At 41.0% G+C, this 18081-nt stretch overlaps 2 protein-coding genes across 2 annotated transcripts; both read right to left on the reverse strand.

Annotated features, from left to right (window-relative positions):
- Positions 1–2146: 2146 nt before the first annotated feature.
- LOC125017952 (C-type lectin domain family 10 member A-like) lies at positions 2147–8664 on the reverse strand. Its single transcript, XM_047601524.1, has 5 exons — positions 8575–8664; positions 3737–3946; positions 3374–3516; positions 3099–3202; positions 2147–2468 (listed from the first exon to the last, which is right to left on the reverse strand). Exons 2-5 carry the CDS (start codon positions 3897–3899, stop codon positions 2318–2320), a joined length of 561 nt encoding a protein of 186 aa, XP_047457480.1. The 5' UTR covers positions 3900–3946; positions 8575–8664; the 3' UTR covers positions 2147–2317.
- Positions 8665–15550: 6886 nt separating this feature from the next.
- On the reverse strand, positions 15551–17778 carry LOC125017281 (CD209 antigen-like protein A). Its single transcript, XM_047600196.1, has 4 exons — positions 17396–17778; positions 17045–17187; positions 16759–16862; positions 15551–16019 (listed from the first exon to the last, which is right to left on the reverse strand). The coding sequence occupies exons 1-4, from the start codon at positions 17520–17522 to the stop codon at positions 15869–15871; spliced, it is 525 nt and encodes a 174-aa protein (XP_047456152.1). The 5' UTR covers positions 17523–17778; the 3' UTR covers positions 15551–15868.
- Between the last annotated feature and the right edge of the window lie 303 nt (positions 17779–18081).

Genomic DNA, 18081 nt, shown 5'->3' on the forward strand with positions numbered 1-18081 from the left:
TGGGTTTCAGTTCTTTTATCTCGTTGTTTTTGATGGACCTGCTAGAAAGTAACATGTTTCAGATGTGATGAATGCAGCTTCCTGAATAACCAAGTTGAGCCCAGCAGAATAAAAAGGTCTATACGTTGTGTTGAGGGGAGGGGCCTCTGGGGGTCATCCCACAGATACTTAATCAGTTTGGGATCTAGTTAATTTGGAGGCCAGGTCAACCTTGTGCTGTCCTTCATGTTTTTTTTAAGTTGCTCCTAACGTGTTTTTGTGTATGTGTGTCTGTGTCAGGCCGCTATGGTGTGGGGGTGTCTGGACCGGTCTAGTTGGGTGCTATATGTCAACCCACTGCCTAAGTAAGGAACTTTTTTTTTTTCCAAGTTCCTCTCAGCCACCTCTCTTCTGGGTTCAAGTTTAGACCAGTAAAACCTCAAAATAGAAAGAAGACCTCTCATATGTTGTTAAATGATGCCTCTGATGCAGAAATTGAAGGGTTACCTATTTTGTAATGTTTTAGTCTGTTTTTACAGAAATGTTGCTGGACATTAAAAGGATGATGAGGAGTGATCGCAAATATTCAGTTACTTGTTTTATTATTTTATTTCTTGTTGGAACTGAAATAGATACTGTCTGCCATAAATATGCCAAAACAACAACATCGACAAAGTTATCTGACAGTGCTCCAGGATGTAACTTAACCCTTATGCCCTCCTCAAATTTTGACCCCTCTGGACACCATCATGTGAAAAATGTAAACGCATGAAGTCATGAAATCCTCATTCTAGATATTTATTTCTACTTTTTTTTCATGAATCACTGAAACAACTTCAGACTTAATCAAAGCAACTAAAATTTTAAGAGTTTTCAGGCTTTTAACCATTTTAACCACTTAAACAACTTCAGACCTGCTCAAAACTACTGAAATATCAATAATTTTCAGGATTTTAATGTCAGTCTGAAAATATTTTAAAATAAGTTTTAAACGTTTTTTTTTTTTTTCTTTTTTACAAAAAATGATAAAAACCGAATTATTTTCCATAAAATAAACACTAGGTGTATGGGACTTTGGTGGTAATTGGAGTCTTGGATATGTCAAAGATTAGCAATTGATTTGATTGCATTAGTATTTTTTATGTAGCGCCAGATACTCCCTCTGGACACCTTTGTGGCCAAAAATGCCCCATAGACTCCCATTATAACTATATTTATTAATTTGGCTGCAATTCCAGTATAAAACCATGCATTATGTGATGTTAATGTTTAATTTAGAGGAAAAGTAGTGATATTTGACATTTACACTGTATTTGATCAGATTCAACCATTTTCTCATTGTAGGTTGATGCATGTAATTGTAAATTTCTCATTTATTATAATGGGGCTATGTTACTACCGGGGACACCAAGTGTGAGTGTGTCTGTGTGTATGTGTTAAAGTGTGTTAGTGTGTGTGGTGTGTGTCTGTGTGTGTGCTTTTGTGTGCGTGTGCAGGAGAGATAGTGTGTAGCATGAACGGATCATTTCATTGTTGATAAAGAATATCCTACTTTGATGGATGTTTTTCTTGTTTTGTTAGAGGGCAGCAGTCAGATGGATCCCATCTAGTTCAAAGCTGAGTGTCGGTCTCCTGCAAACCGTTCTTCTCCCGAGATTCACCAACTTACATTTCACTCATAACTACACTTCGCTGATGTTCCCCTCAAAGGTATCACCTCTCAAAAGACCCACTCTGCATGGTCCCAGTCAGCCAAAGGGACATCAGATAAGGACTATCCACTAGCAGCAGTCCACGGTGCACCGGAGGAGGGCACTTAGGATTTTCTCTCTGTTGATGAGGTTTCTCATCAGAGCACAGTGGGCATTCTCCAACCTTTGCATGTACCTCATTGCCTTTGGTTACACCTGTTTCTAATTTGTGGCTATGACACTGGTATTCCTTTTGTTTATAACCTTTTCCATATCTGCCCAATTCATTCCTTGTCAGAGTCCTAGGGATCCTTGGGTACCACTCCTAATCTAAACAATGAAATTCCTAAATTACATATTCCCTTGTTAATGAGCACAGGGTTTAATTTAGAGCAAACAAAAGTATCACTATAATTTAGTTGAAAATGGTGCATATATTTTTATTATTTATTTTCAGACAGCTGGAATCTCACAAATGTGAAGTTTGTCTTTTTGAGAGACGTCTTCTCAGTCATTTGTTATGTATTTACAAAAAGTTGCATTTCGCAGTCACACATGGCTATACTGAATACTAATACTGAAGCTGAAAAGTAAAATATGAATCATTCAATAGCTGAATTTGTAAAACATTTACAAATGTAACAATGTTACAGTATTTCTTCACACATCCATGGCAGAGATTTTGAACATGAAACATCGTTCCAAGGAGAGTTGCTGCCAGTTGAGATGTGTGCACAGTCTTCTTCCCCCCACCTGCCACTTGTACCTCCATTATCAGGTTGATTTGGGCCCCAGTACCTGGAAGGTAAGGGGACACAAGAATCATCACTATTTATCATTCAGTTGTCAAACCATAGACTTTATAAATAGGGATAGCATGTCCAAACTTCCTGTCGTTGGCTTAACTCTATTTTCTCTGGGATACGGGTGGCACCATCTCCTCTCTTGGAGAAGGAGTTCTGCTGTCCATCTATCATCTGATGCATCAAGAGACTCAGACAACTCTGCTGTCCCAAAGAAAGTTCCGTATCCACTTATTTCTTGTAAATAGACACATCTATGCTCAATAAGTATCTATCTATCTATCTATCTATCTATCTATCTATCTATCTATCTATCTATCTATCTATCTATCTATCTATCTATCTATCTATCTATCTATCTATCTATCTATCTATCTATCTATCTATCTATCTATCTATCTATCTATCTTGACGTACTTGCTTTGGCTTCACTTTATAGAAAACAAGTTCTTCTGCCCCCATGTGGCTGAAGTCCATGTACATTTTAAAAATGTTGATCTGGTTGATTTTTTTATTTGTCCACTGATTTATAACTCCAGCAACAATATTATTTCTGCATGGTAATATTTGCCATTGAGACAAATGTACATTTTGATGTCAATACTGAACTGAAAAGAAGACTTACTTCAGAGTCACTGGAGTCCCATCAATCCATTTCCAGGTCCCTTCCTTTTCTTTGTCATTCAAACCAATCCAAGTATCTTTCTTGATGAAGCCAGAGAGTGACGTCTGTTCAGCAGGTAGAAAAACATGTTTTAGTTTTAAATGCCATTCAAAATAATTCTAAACTAGAACAGTAACCTAATTATATTATATATAATAATATAATAATATATATATATATATATATTATTTATATATATATGTCTGTAGTCAGACAGGCTTCTAGTTATCCAGGACCTGTTCTTCAGGGCTGTCTATCACCACCAGGTCTGCTCCTCTGTTTCTACAGTCCTGTCTGCCTTCATCCCAGGAACCAGATGCTTCAGAGAGGAAATGACAGGTACAACTGAACATTTTCCATCCGTCAGGACATGTTTTCTCTGGAAGAAACAACAACCACTTAAAAAAAAAAAAAAAAAAAAAAAAACATAAAGTTGCACGTTTGCATTGATTTGAAACTTGCCTACTCAGTGTAACATGATCAATCAAGTGATCAAGTGATTTAGAAAAGTGTCATGCCAGATGCCACTTCTTCAATTTATGAGTAAAACAGGTGGAATGATGAACAGCTCGTAAACCATGAGATATCAGAAGACTCACTCTGTTTAGGCACATTCTGACTACTTTCCATGTCTTTAGTCATTTTAGTCAGGTTGGCTTTCAGCAGGTCTCTCTCCTCGGTCATCTTAGTCAGGCTGGCTTTCAGCAGGTCTCTCTCTTCAGTCATGGAAGACAGTTTGTCGTTGCTGGTCTGGAGTAACATGGTCACATTGTCGTTGACGGGAGAGAGCTTTGCAGCTGAGTAACCATCTGTAATGGATAAAACCATGGCATAGATATATGCAGTGGTGGAAAAAAGTTTTCAGACATGCCATGCATTTGTGAAATAAAGCATCACTCATTTCATCTTCTACTAGTCGGGGGTTTCTAGCTTATCCAGCTGTCATTGGGCGAGAGGCGGGGTACACACTGGACAGGTCGCCAGCCCATCACAGGTCTCACACAGAGACAAACAACCATTCACTCACACTCACTTTAAAAGGTCACCAATCAGCCTAACAGACACAGGGATAACATGCAAACACCACCCAGAAAGGCCCAAGCAATTTCTAAAACAGCCACTAAAAACCTTAAATTGATTTGATCCAGAGATTTTGTATTTGTATTGGGTCACTTTAGTACCAGTCATCCACAAATAAAGGCTGTATTTTTTATTAAAAGACACATTTCTTGTTGCTGTGCTTCATGTCTATATAAAGCCAGTATATTTGAACGTTCTTCAGAGACAAAGTTGACTAAAACAGGGAAACTAACGCAGGAAACACATCAGAAGATGCAGATTCTCAGCGAGGAAGGGTAGAGCTGCTGCCAGATCGCCAGGAAGTGCAGATGCAGTCCTTCAGCAGTTATATTCTGAACACTGTAGAAATACAGATGAACCAACAGCTTGGAAGACAAACCAAGATCTGAGTGTCCAAGGGTTTCTTCTTCAAAAAATGACCACATCCTGATCCGCATGTGCAGGGAAAACCGCCAAATCATATCACAACAGCTCCAACAACAGCAGTCAAACCAAACTGGTGTCCAGTGTTCCACCTACACTGTATGTGGTCAACTTTTAGATCTGGCTTGAGGTCCTACAAGGCTGTCAAGAAGCCCCTGATCAATGAGGGACAGAGGTTAGCCCGGCATTGCTGGGCCCCAGCTCAGAAGAACTGGAAGAAGATTCTGTGGTCAGATGAGTCCAGTTTCCAGCTTTATCTTCCTGCTGCTAATGCGAGGGTACACAGAAGGCTAGGTGAAGCATCATCTCCAGCATGTACAGTTCCTACTGTCAAAAATGGTGGAAACAGTGTAATGGTTTGGGGATGTGTGAGTGCTGCTGGTGTTGGTCATCTCACTTTCTGTGATGGCACACTGAACAACGCCAAATATTGTGCCATTCTCCAAACCCACATGCTTCCTTCTGTGATGTGAGCCCCACTGAAAATCTGTGTTGGATTATCAAGAGGTATGTTCCCAAGCATAAACTAAAGAATTTAGAAGAATTAAAAGCAGTAATCGTAGTAGAATTTGCTAGGCATTGCCGTCTGTTGCTTTTCACCAACATGGCGACCATGCAGACACAACCGCAAACTCTGAATGCCTCAGACCACACCAGACTCAGACAGCTGTCCCACCTAGGCCCGACTTGATCCAGGAAAAGATGCAGAGCTAACCTTTAAAAACAAAACAAAATGATTACTCACCTCAAGGAGGACATCCGCTAACTCACAGAGGAATTGAGGTCTAAATCGGAACTTTTGTCTTCCTGTATGGATGCTACCCATGAGCAATCCCTCTGTATTGTCTCCCTCAAGGCACCGACACCTCGACGCACTATCATGGCAGCCTCTCACCACCCACAACAGAGGCTGAAACGTCCTGTGGAGGCAGTCGGTGGAGCCACCACTGTCTCAGCCTCCACTTACTGTTGATCTCCCCGGCCATGACCCTGCAGGGACCCATCAAACACCATGCCCACTTTTTGGTCCAACTATCCTGATAATTGCCAACAGCATCACCAGAGGTATCCGCTTTTTCAACGCCGTCGCTAACTGTCTCCCCGGAGCTACTGTCACTGACACTGCGGCTCTCCTGCATTCTCATCCTTCCTCCATCCACCGCATCATTGTTTACATGGGTCACAATGACGTGGCACGTTGCCAATCTGAACTCATGAAAAGAGACTTAAAAGTTCTTCTTAACTTTCTAAGGCACTGTGGAAAGTCCATTTTTATCAGTGGTCTGCTGCCAGTGCTCTCTCAGAATGTCAACCGCTTCAGTCACTTTCTAAGCCTCACGTGGTGTGCGTGGGATCAACTTTACTGACAATTGTAACCTTTTCTGGAATAGACCTCCACTGTTCCGGAGTGACAGGGTTCATTTTAACAGGCTAGGCAGTTCCACCCTAGCGGTCCACATCCAGCTAGCTGTCCACTCCGTGGCAGCTGTGGCTCAGTAGGTACATCGGGCTGTCCATGAACCGAATCCTACCTCTCCAACCTACAACAATTCATACACATAAACAATCATTCCTCATCCACTGCCCCCCTGACACCAGGTGTCCCCCAAGGCTTGGTGCTTTGCCCTCTCCTGTTCATCATCTACAGCCTTCCCCTCAGCAGTATCATCCGCCCCCACGGTCTCAACTTCCACTGTTACGCTGATGACATTCAACTATACCTCTCCACTGAATCCATTCCACGTTTTCTAACCCAGGGGTCAGCAACCTTCAACAGTGAAAGAGCCATTAAGACATGTTTACCAAAGACAAGAAAACACTGGGAACCACAAAACCCGTTTGACATCTACAATGAAGACAACACTGCATATATATAGTTTGTTACCTCTATGCTGGGCCTATGTATAGAAATTATGGTGTGTTGCATTTATGAAATTAAAGAACTGCTACAGAGAAAACAAAATTGTATTCATGTATACATAACAGGGATTTATACATGGTTAGTTTACCTGCAGTCGAAAAGTTCAATAAATAGCTGGCTGGACCTGCTGGCAGGTTTCCCACGTCAGCAGCTGTGACGTATATTTTGAGCGACAAAAAATTAAACATATTTTATGTTAATGTTACAAGATCACCATAAATTCAAATTTAGAATTATATTTTAAAAAAATAACAAACTAAAATAAAATACATTTGATTTAAATACTCGATAGCATGGAGTATGTGTTGCAATGCACTGTGGGAGTTCAGTGTTTTTGGTTGATGTTGCAACCATGAGTGTAAGCAGCGTGGCACTCAGTGTCATTCAGTTGTTGCATAGCACTTGTACTGTTGAGTGTATAGTTGTCACTACTCTGAGGCAGTAGGTGTGAAAAAGTAAACGCTTTTGATAAGCGTCCTTAATCTGCACTGCTTGCAACAGAGAGACAAAAGAACTGCAAGTGACTCTGGAGCCGCAGGTGGCCAATGAACACATGAATGAAAACCAACTACCCTCAGCTGAACTGTGACAGGTCAGACCTCTTGATTGTCGGCCCTCAACACCTCACCCGGTCAGTTCAGTTCAGTTCAGTTCAGTTCAACAGTTTTCGTCCGCCTCAGAAACACTGCCCGTCTCCATCCGTGTCTCTCCCCCACGACAGCTAAAACACTCATCCAATTTTTCGTCAGCTCCAGACTGGCCTACTGCAATAGCCTCATCTACAGTCTACCTTCCAAACTCCTCAACAAAGTCCAAATCGTCCAAAACTCTGCTGCCTGTTCCCATGTCCAGACCCCGACACCTTTAAATCCCTTTTAAATCCCTTTTAAAAAGTCATTTTAAGATTGCTCTAAACATTTAGCCACTTCACAATGTTCATTTTAACTGTTCTGTTATTTAATTAATTGTTTATTTAATGTGTTCTGTTTTGAGCACATTCTCTGTTATGTGTTGACTTTGATAGTGACAACGTTGAGACCTGAAATACTTAAACTGTCAAGAATTTAGCTTTGTTAGTTTTTCTTCTAAACAGTAGACAAAATAAACAGAATTTTTATTTGTTTGTGTCTGTCTAATGCGGCCACACCTTTTGAAAGACAAAAAAAGTTTTTTTCCACAAATATTTCATGATAATATTTGCGATGATTTCCACCAATGTATATTTAGGTTTTTATTTTCTGAAAATAATGAAATGTGTTCATAAATGGAGGATTTTTTTCTGTACATAGTCCACCCATATGTGCACTGTGGGCACTGTCAGTGTGGTCACTGAATGCCTGTGCTGTTGTTAAGATAAGATATACGTTTATTCATTCCATAATGAGGAAATTCTCATTTTTATCTTATGTTGTTCGTTGAACTGGTTTTGTGAAAGTAAATACCGCTCACCCGAGTGGCTTCTTCAGAACGGAAGAAACCACTTGGGTGAGTGATGAAACGTCTCCTCAGTTGTTTGTTTGTAATATTTTTTTATTCTCTATATTCTCATTTTCTTTTTCTTTTTTGTGTAAATAGTCCACCCATATGTGCACTGTGTGAACTGTTTGTGTGATCGCTGAATGTCTGCTGCTGTTAAAGATGAGACTTTCCCCATTGTGGGATGAATAAAGGCATATCTCATCTCATCTCATCTCATCTCATCTCATCTCATCTCATCTCATCTCATCTCATCTCGTCTCGTCTCGTCTCGTCTCATCTTTTGTTTATTGAACTGGTTTTGTGAGTAAATGCCGCTCATCCGACTGGCTTCTTCAGAACGGAAAAAAAAACACTCGGATGAGCAGCAAAACGTCTTGTCAAAAAACTCTACAAGTCCAGTTGCCTTTTTTAAAAAGCCTTTTGGATCACATGATTTCTGTGTATGTCTCTATAGAAAAGGGTTAAAGAATTATTAGAGATGAGTGTAAGAGGATTAAATAAAAAACAAATAAATAAATAAAAAAACAGACTCACGGAAGACAACAATGATGATGAGTCCAACCAACAGGAAACCACTGAGCAGTCTCAGAAAGATAGTAACACCTGAATATGAACTCTTCTCAGAGCTCGTTGGACCTGAACAAAGAAAACACCAGTGAAATCAATGATGTCTACAACAGTGATAACAACGTAAAAGCATAATATAGCTCTATAAATCCATCCTTACCTGTGTGACTTGTTGAATGTTGTGGTTTACAGGATTTGACTTGTTTAACATTTTCATAAATTTCCTCCATTGTTTGCAAAGTTGTAGATGAATATCTAGAAGAGCTCAGTTCTCTGACGTGCAGCATGCACTGTTGTACATCTCATCTGTGACACTATGGGTTTCAGTTCATTTATCTTGTCTTTTTTGATGGACCTAATAGGAAGTCACATGTTTCAGATGTGGTGAATGTAGCTTCCTGAATAATCAAGTTGAGCACAGCAGAATAAAAAGGTCTATACATTGTTGAAGAATAACAATTTAGGTACATCTTCCTTTGGTTCCATCCACCTCGGAATACACATGCTTTGTTATGCTGTTGCTGTTGTCCAAAGGGTTACACCCTCACGTGACTTTAGGTAGCTAGGTAATTCAGTGATGATTCATTGATGTCTGGAAGTTTATGGAAATTTCTTGATCCTAACCAAAATGATCTGAAACCTTCATCTAAACCAAACAACTCACAAATATTTCTAAAGAAAACTGGTTTAGGGCCACTCAACTAAGTAGGATATAGTTGAAAATCACAGAACCTTATGAAAATCAGACTCAGACCGATGGTGAGAGGACCAGAAAATAGTAAAACATTCAGCAGGCCCAGAGAGACCGTAGCACCTAAATAGAATCTTGGATTGAAGCAGAGAAACATACAAAGGTAAATAGTCTCCATTCATACAACCGACTTCACTGGCGATGAGCTCTGCAGCAGGACAAACTGAAAGTGCATGTATGTCAAGTGTGAAAAATTATATTTTCAACCTCTGAGGAGGTGACATGTCTCCAAGCAGATCTCCAAGCTGTACAAATATAATCAAACACTCTATAAAGGCAGTGACCTAAACAGAGACAAATGAGTAATGACTAAATTCACACTATGAATTCTTAGAACAGACAGAAACAATGCTTATCTCTCACCTTCAAACAAGTATATGAAACTCCCCCATGTGTGATTCAGTTCAACTCCTCTCTTTTTTTAGTTTTTTTTTTTTTATTTTTAGGTGAGCAAAAGTAATGGAACAAATAATCTTTAAGTAAATAACATTTAATTTTCGGTGGCATAACCCTTGCTTGCAATCACTGCCTCAAGTTTGTGACCCATCGCCATCCAACTGTTGCATTCTTCATTTGTGATACTATTACAGGCTTCTACCACAGCTTCTTTCAGTTCTTGTTTGTTTTGGGGAGTTTCTCCTTTCAGCCTCCTCTTCGGGAGGTGAAATGCATGCTCAATTGGGTTAAGGTCAGGTGATTGACTTGGCCAGTCTAAAACTTTCCACTTTTTTCCCCCGAAGAAGTCCTTTGTTCTGTTGGCAGTGTGCTTTGGGTCATTGTCCTGCTGGATGATAAAATTCCTCCGATTAGTGTGGATGCATTTCGCTGTAAATTGACAGACAAAATGTTTCTGTACATTTTGTAATTCATTCTGCTGTTACCATCATCAATTACATCATCAATAAATATTAATGAGTCTGTTCCAGAAGCGGCCATGCACGCCCAAGCCAAATTATTACATAATGTGACATAAACTAATGATGCAAAGAGATTTTATTCGGAAAAAATTAGCTTCCTAGTTATCTGCGCACAACTGGTCTTTGCCTTTTTTTTTTAAAAAGTCTATGATTCAAACTAATGCTGCTAATCTCCATGCTCAACTGTCACTTTTTGCCACTCATTGGCCGTAACCATGGAGACATAGTCTCACTTTGCATTTCGCTTACTATTTCAGATGATGTTTGAGAAAACTACAGTTAAAAATATTTTAAAAATTTCACCCGCCAAAGTGCTTAACCAATATTCACCCATAGAGAAGTGTAATAACAGAGAATAAAATAGGATTAAAAGTTAAAATATAGCACAGCGCTCAGCCTACAGCTCCAGCACAGGATTGGGAAAACACGGAGGAAACTCCACCGTTTCCACAGTGAACAAAATCGGAGAAAGTTAAGGGAGCAGAAGATTGAAGGAAGAACTGGATGTCAGCTGATTTCTACCTGTATGTGAGGCAAATGTCAATGTCTTTTTATTTCGTTTTCTTTCATTTATCCGGGTCCAGGTCGCGCGGGCAGCTGCTTTAGGAGGGAGGTCCAGATAGCCCTCTCCCCAGCCACTTCCACCAGCTCCTCCGGAGGAATCCCCAGGTGCTCCCAGGCCAGACAGGAGATATAATCCCTCCATCGTGTCCTGGGGTGACCCTGAGGCCTCCTACTGGTGGGACATGCCTGGCACACCTCTAAAGGGAGGCGTCCAGGGGGCATTCTCACCAGATGCCCGAACCACCTCAACTGACTCTCCTCGACATGGTTCTACTCTGAGCTCCTCCCGAGTGTCCGAGCTCCTTACCTTATCTCTAAGGCTGAGCCCGGCCACCCTACAGAGGAAACGCACTTTGACCGCTTGTATCCACGATCTTGTTCTTTCGGTCGTCACCCAAAGTTGATGACAATAGGTGAGGGTTGGAACATAGATCAACCGGTAATTTGAGAGCTTCGCCTTTCTACTTAGCTCTCTCTTCACCACGATGGACCGGTTAAGTGCACGCTGCATTCTACCCTCACTCGTGAACAAGATCCCGAGGTACTTGAACTCTTCCACTTGAGGCAGGACTTCCTCCCCGATCCGGAGTGAGCAATCCACCCTTTTCCTGCTTTACACTCGGCTGCGAACCACCCCAGCAAGAGGTCGCAGTTCGATGAACCTAAGAGGACCACATCATCCGTAAAAAGCAGGGATGAGATCCTCTGATCACCGAACTCGACACCCTCCACCACCCGGCTGCACATAGAAATTCTGTCCATAAAAGTTATGAACAGAACTGGTGACAAAGGGCAGCCCTGGCGGAGTCTAACCCTCACTGGAAACAAGTCCGACTTACAGCCGGCTACACGGATCGAACTCGCACTCCTTTGGTACAGGGACTGAATGGCCCTTAGCAAGGGGCCATCCAACTCATACTTCCAGAGCAGCCCCCACAAAATCCAGTCCAAATCCACAAAACACATGTGGACTGGTTGGGCCATTTCCCCTCCAGAACCCTAGCGAGTGTAAAGAGTTGGTCCATGGTTCCACGCCCGGGGCAAAAACTTCAATGTTCCTCCTTGACCTGAGGTTCAACTAACGATTGGACCCTCTTTTCCAGCACCCTGGTGTAGACTTTCCCAGGGAGGCTGAAGAATGTGATTCCTCTATAGTTGGAACACAGCCTCTGGTCCCATTTCTTAAAGATGGGAACCACCACGCCAGTCTGCGACTCCAGAGGCACTGCCCCCAATGTCTATGCAATGTTGCAGAGGCGTGTCAACCAAGACAGCCCTACAACATCCAGAGCCTTGAGTTACCCTGGGCAGATGTCATCCTCTCCTGGGGCTCCACCGCTAGGTAGTTGCTTCTCCACCTCAGCTACCTCTGCCCCAGAGATTGGACGGCCCAACCCCAGGCCCTCCGGCTGTTTCCCCTAAGGAATGCATCTTGGTGGGATTGAGGACCTTCTCAAAGTATTTCTTCCACCACTAGACAATAGTCCCAGGAGACGTCAGCAGCTCCCGCCCCCACCGAAAACGGTATGGGCAAGTTGCCGCTTTCTGCCCCTGATGTGCCGGACGGTTTGCCAGAACCTCTTTGGAGCCAATGGATAGTCTCCTCCCATGCCCGAGTTTTTGCCTCAGCGACTGCCCTGGCAGAAGACCGTTGACCACAGACCAACCATGCCCTGTAGGCCTCCTTCTTCGACCTGACGGCTCCCTTCCCCTCTGGTGTCCACCAGCAGGTTCGGGGGTTACCACCAGGACCTGCGTGGCGTCTTCCCCCACCATCTGATCCAACTTACCACCAGGTGGTGATCAGTTGACAGCTCTGCTTCTCTCTTCACCCAAGTGTCCAGAACATACAGTCGCAGGTCGGATGATATGACTACAAAGTCGATCATCGACCTGTGACCTAGGCCATCATGGTGCGAAGTGCCAACAAACTGCAACTTGCACAGATGCCCAATAACTGAACACCACTCGGGTTCAGATCAGACAGGCCATTCCTCCCAATCACGCCCCTCCAGGTAACGCTGTCATTGCCCACGTGAGCGTTGAAGTCCCCCAGAAGGACAATGGAGTCCCCAGTTGGGACACTATCCAGCGCCGAAAAGGGCGGGTACTCTGAAATGCTCTTCGGCGCATATGCGCAAACAACAGTCAGGACCTGTTGACCCTACCCGACGCCGCAGGAAAGCAACCCTTTCATCCATCTGGGAGAACTCCTACATACAGGCAGAGAGGCCAAAACAAAGGCCAACCCCAGGCCTGGCTCCAGGGTGGGACCCCGGTAGCCGTCCGGGCTGGGTACACTGGCTCTCATTTGTGTTAATCATTCAGGGTCTTTGTCTGACCCTTCACCTAGGACCAATCTGCCTTGGGAGGCCCTAACAGGGGCAAAATGCCCCGAAAAGCATAGCTCTTAGGGTCATTAGGGCACTCAAACTCCTCCACCACGATAAGGTGATGGTTCAAGGAGTAGTATAATCACAATATTAATGATAATAGTAAATAACAGTAAGACTAGTATTTATAATTTTTCTGAGTAATTTCAAACTTTTAACGGCGATGTATGAACACGGGAGACTGAGGGGAAGACTCTGTTTGCTACAAAGCATTTTACATGCACAAGACCACCCCCACTCTACATCTGATTAGCTAGTGTATTCGCTTGGAGAGAGAAAGCTGTGTTACTCTCATTCCATTAGTAGGTGAACTCAATTGACTGCTTAAACCTGGTGAAACAAGTAAAAACGGATGGTGAGCTCAGATCAGACAAGTTTTGGAGCACCCCCTGTGATCTCCAGGTGGACCCCAGGTTGGGAACCACTGATTTAGAGCAAACAAAAGTATCACTTTAATTTATTTGAAAATGATGCATATAATTTTATTATTTATTTTCAGAAAGCTGCAATCTCACAAATGTAGAGTTTGCCTTCATAGTCATTTGTTGTGTATTTACAAGAAGTTGTATTACACAGTTGTGCATAGCCAAATACCCAAGTTGAGAATTAAAATATGAATCATTGAAGTAGTAGAATTTGTAAAACATTTACAGATTTAAAAATGTCAAGTTCATGGAATGACAGAAAGCATGGGAATAAAAATGGGTAACAAAAATATAAACAAAGGTTTCCCGAAATGTGGGGGCAAGGAAGAGCTGTGAGGGGTTGTGCCAAACAAAGAAACAAAGCATTACAAAAAAAAAAAAGGGCTGGCTTATCACTTTATGATGTGAAAAACAAAAGAAACAAAATGTCTGCCTATATTCTCTACAACTGGGCTTAAACAAAACTTAAATTGGTGGCATCCATCAACCCATTAACTAGGTGTTAACAGTGCAAACTACGTGAGTGCAAAGTGTATATTGTACCCTGGCCTTACGTAGGCTCTAACTTCCCACCATAAGCCATTAAAGTACAGGTTGTGGAAATCAAACAATAACAGGGTCCAACAAGCAGGAGGGCATGAGGCAAGAAACAAGAGATGATAACAAGGAGTTAGAGCCAATACGGTCTCATTCTGGAGCTCATAGGTGGCAGTCAATGTTCCACCATTCACTTGCAGGAAAAGAGGGAGAGAGACACACAAATATAAAAGATACAAGAATAAGCTGATATAAAATTAAGCAAAAAAGAATACTATTAAAAGAAACAATACAAAGGGAATATGGAATAAACTAAACAACATTATCAGAGATGGTGCTAAACAAAACAAGTTCCCTAAATATGTCGTTATAAATGATATTGAAAATTATAATATGGAAGAGGTGGCAAGCAGTTTTAATCACTTCTTTGTGGATGTTGGTCCTGATCTAGCAAAAAAACATTCCAAATCCAGTGTCAGATGGAGTCTATATGGATAAACTAATAGAGAAGAATTCCCACTCAATGTCAGAAAGCAGCAGAGAATGCGTGGGTAAAAAAGTGCAAAAATAAAACATCAACAGACTACAATGGTGTTGATTAAATAGGTCATAGGGGGGATATCGAAGCCATTAGCACACATGTGCAATTTGTTGTTTAAAACTAGTACATTTCCAAATGTACATTTTTCAAATCAAATGGAAATTGTTAAATTGCTATACAAAACTGGGAGCATACACAACTTTACTACAGACCTGTCTTAATAATACCACTACTCTCAAAAATACTGGAAAAGCCTTTTAGACAGATTGGTTTAGGGTTAATAGATCAACAGCAACATCACAGGCAATAATGGAATCAGTTGATTCACAGATGCAACAGACAACAAAACACATGGTTTGGGGAAATATGTACAAAACTTCATTACATTCACTTACCATGCTGCAGAAAAGAGCAATAAGGACTATTCATAGGGTCCACTACTGAGAACATACAAATCCACTTTTTCAAATCAAAACTCTTGAAATTCACTGACATAGTATCTTACAGACAGCAATTATCATGTATAAGGTGAAAAACGGACCAGAAAACAATCAAAAATGTAGGAATCAGGAGGGAGGTTATCAGTTAAGAGGGGAACATAACTTCAAAAAAAAAACAACAAAAACAAACAAACAAAAAACATATTATCAACCTTGAAAAGTTTCTGTGTATCAATTACTGGTGTCAAACTATGGAACGAGCTCAGTCAGGAACTGAAGAAAAGTCAAATATCAACCAGTTTAAGAAAAGGTACAAAAATATGTTGTTTATCGGGTACAATAATAATTATTAATGATTACTGTGATGATTTATTAACTGATACGGCATACTGGTGACAGGCAGAAGCCTATAGGAATGTCTATGTATTGATATATGTATATGTATGTAAGTGTGTATATGTATGCGCTCATATATACATATGTGTGTATGTATTGTAACAAAGGGGTGAGAGCTTACAATCTACGCTTCATCTCACTCCTTTTCAAATGTGTCATTTGTTTCTATTTTTTCTGTTTTGCTCTTGTTTGCTTGCTCAGGTTTTTGTTTTTGTATTGTGTTTTGTTGTGAGGGGAATTTGTTTGGTAGCAATTAGGAAGCCTTGTATTGATTGCATATTTGGAATAAAAAAAATGTTATGGTATTTTTTCACAAATCCATGGTAGAGATTTTGAACATGAAATATCGTTCCAATGACTGTTCTCGACAGCTATGAGGTGTACACAGTCTTCTTCCCCCAACTCCGGAAGATTATTTCCATTGTCAGGTTGTTTTAAGTCCCAGTGGCTGGAAGGTCAGGGAACACAAGATTCATCACTATTTATCATTCAGTGGTCAAACCATAGACTTTATAATATGGATGGCATGTCCCCACTTCTTCTCACTGGCCAAACTGATACTATTTTTCCAGGGATACAGGCAGCGCTATCTTGTGACTTTGGAGCCAGAGTCTGATCAGTACAATCCAAGAGCGGAGTCACTCAGAGCTGTGATATCAATGACCCAGCCACACTTTCTCCAAACTCACTCAAGTTTTGTTTAATTAATAGTAGGCTCTGATCTACCTCCAACAGTTACAAGGTAATGTTGGATTATACACTGTCCTTATTTTTAAAAATTGTTTTTACAATTCTAACGGAGCAGTTGGCATGGCAACTGGTGGTCACCATTATATCCTGTTTCTATAGCGTCAAATACCTAACTAAAATGAACTGATACAAAAATGACACTTGAACATGCATCAACATTATATTAACTACCTAAAATTACAAAAACTATCCTTGAGAGAAATTTATTTGACGTGTATTTTAGTGTTTTAGTTCCAAGTCTTCACTTTTGAGGAGCAGTTCCACCTCCGTCTTTATACAATCTCTGGGTCAAACACATAAATGAAGTTCTTCTGCCTCCATGTGGCTGAAGTCCGAGTACATTTTAAAAATGTTGCTCTGCATGGTAATATTTGCCATTGAGACAAATGCACAAATGTACATTTTGATGTCAATACTAAACTGAAATGAAGACTTACTTCAGAGTCACTGGAGTCCCATCAATCCATTTCCAGGTCCCTTCCTCTTCTTTGTCATTCAAACCAATCCAAGTATCTTTCTTGATGAAGCAAGAGACTGATGTCTGTTCAGCAGGTAGAAAAACATGTTTTAGTTTTGAATGCCATTCAAAATAATTTTAAATTAACAACTAGAACAGTAACCTAATTGTATCATAAATATAATGTAACTCTATCCAGAGGGAACAAGTGTTTAATACTGTAAACTATCAAGAACATGTCAGACAGGCTTCTAGTTATTCAGGACCTGTTCTTCAGGGCTGTCTATCACCACCAGATCTGCTCCTCTGTTTCTACAGTCCTGTCTGCCTTCATCCCAGGAACCAGATGCTTCAGAGAAGAAATGACAGGTATAACTGAACATTTTCCATCCTTCAGGACACGTTTTCTCTGGAAGAACCAAAAAACACAAAACAAAACATGAAGTTGCACATTTACATTGATTTGAAACCAATGCCCACAATTTGCCCACTCAGGTGTAACATAATCAATCAAGTGATTTAGAAACCAGATATGCCAGATGCCACTTCTTCAATTTATGAGTAAAACAGTTAGACTGATGAACAGCGCGTAAATCACAAGACATCCAAAGACTCACTCTGTTTAGGCAAATTCTGAAGTCTTTCCATCTCTTCGGTCATCTTAGTCAGGCTGATGTTCAGCAGGTCTCTCTCCTCAGTCATGGAGGACAGTTTGTCGTTGCTGGTCTGGAGTAAAGCAGTCATGTTGTCTTTGACGGCAGAGAGCTCTGCAGCTGAGTAACTGCTGTAATCTGTAATGAATAAAAATATGGATTATATATTTAGGTTTTTTTGAAAGTAATAAAATGTGTGGTCACAAACCGTGAGTTAACTGACAGTTGCAACACTATTTGATCCATGTTTCAAAACGCTTGGTTTTATGAGTCAGTGTTAACCATTGTGAAAAAGCGGCTCATGTACTACAGCCATCAAACAAACAATGCGCAGCAGCTATCGACATCATGAGAACCACTTCAGCCTTGTCCTCCTGCACCAGTTGCAGCCTCCACAGGTTTTTCTTGGATTATACAAACAAACCCATACCAAAACTGGCAGAAAGGGAGGGGTCATAATAGTGTTCATAAATGAAGAAAAGATTATTGTTGTGGCTCTCAAACTGACGGACTGACCATCTGAGCATCAACTAGTGACAGAGATGATCAGTGGAAAAGTATAAACTGGCAACAAATAAACTACTATTTCATAAATAAGTAAGAATTATTGCTTGAATAATGTGACACTGACTTTTATAGTCAGGATGACC

The sequence above is a fragment of the Mugil cephalus genome, chromosome 12 (genome assembly GCF_022458985.1).
Source record: "Mugil cephalus isolate CIBA_MC_2020 chromosome 12, CIBA_Mcephalus_1.1, whole genome shotgun sequence".
NCBI classification, from domain to species: domain Eukaryota; kingdom Metazoa; phylum Chordata; class Actinopteri; order Mugiliformes; family Mugilidae; genus Mugil; species Mugil cephalus.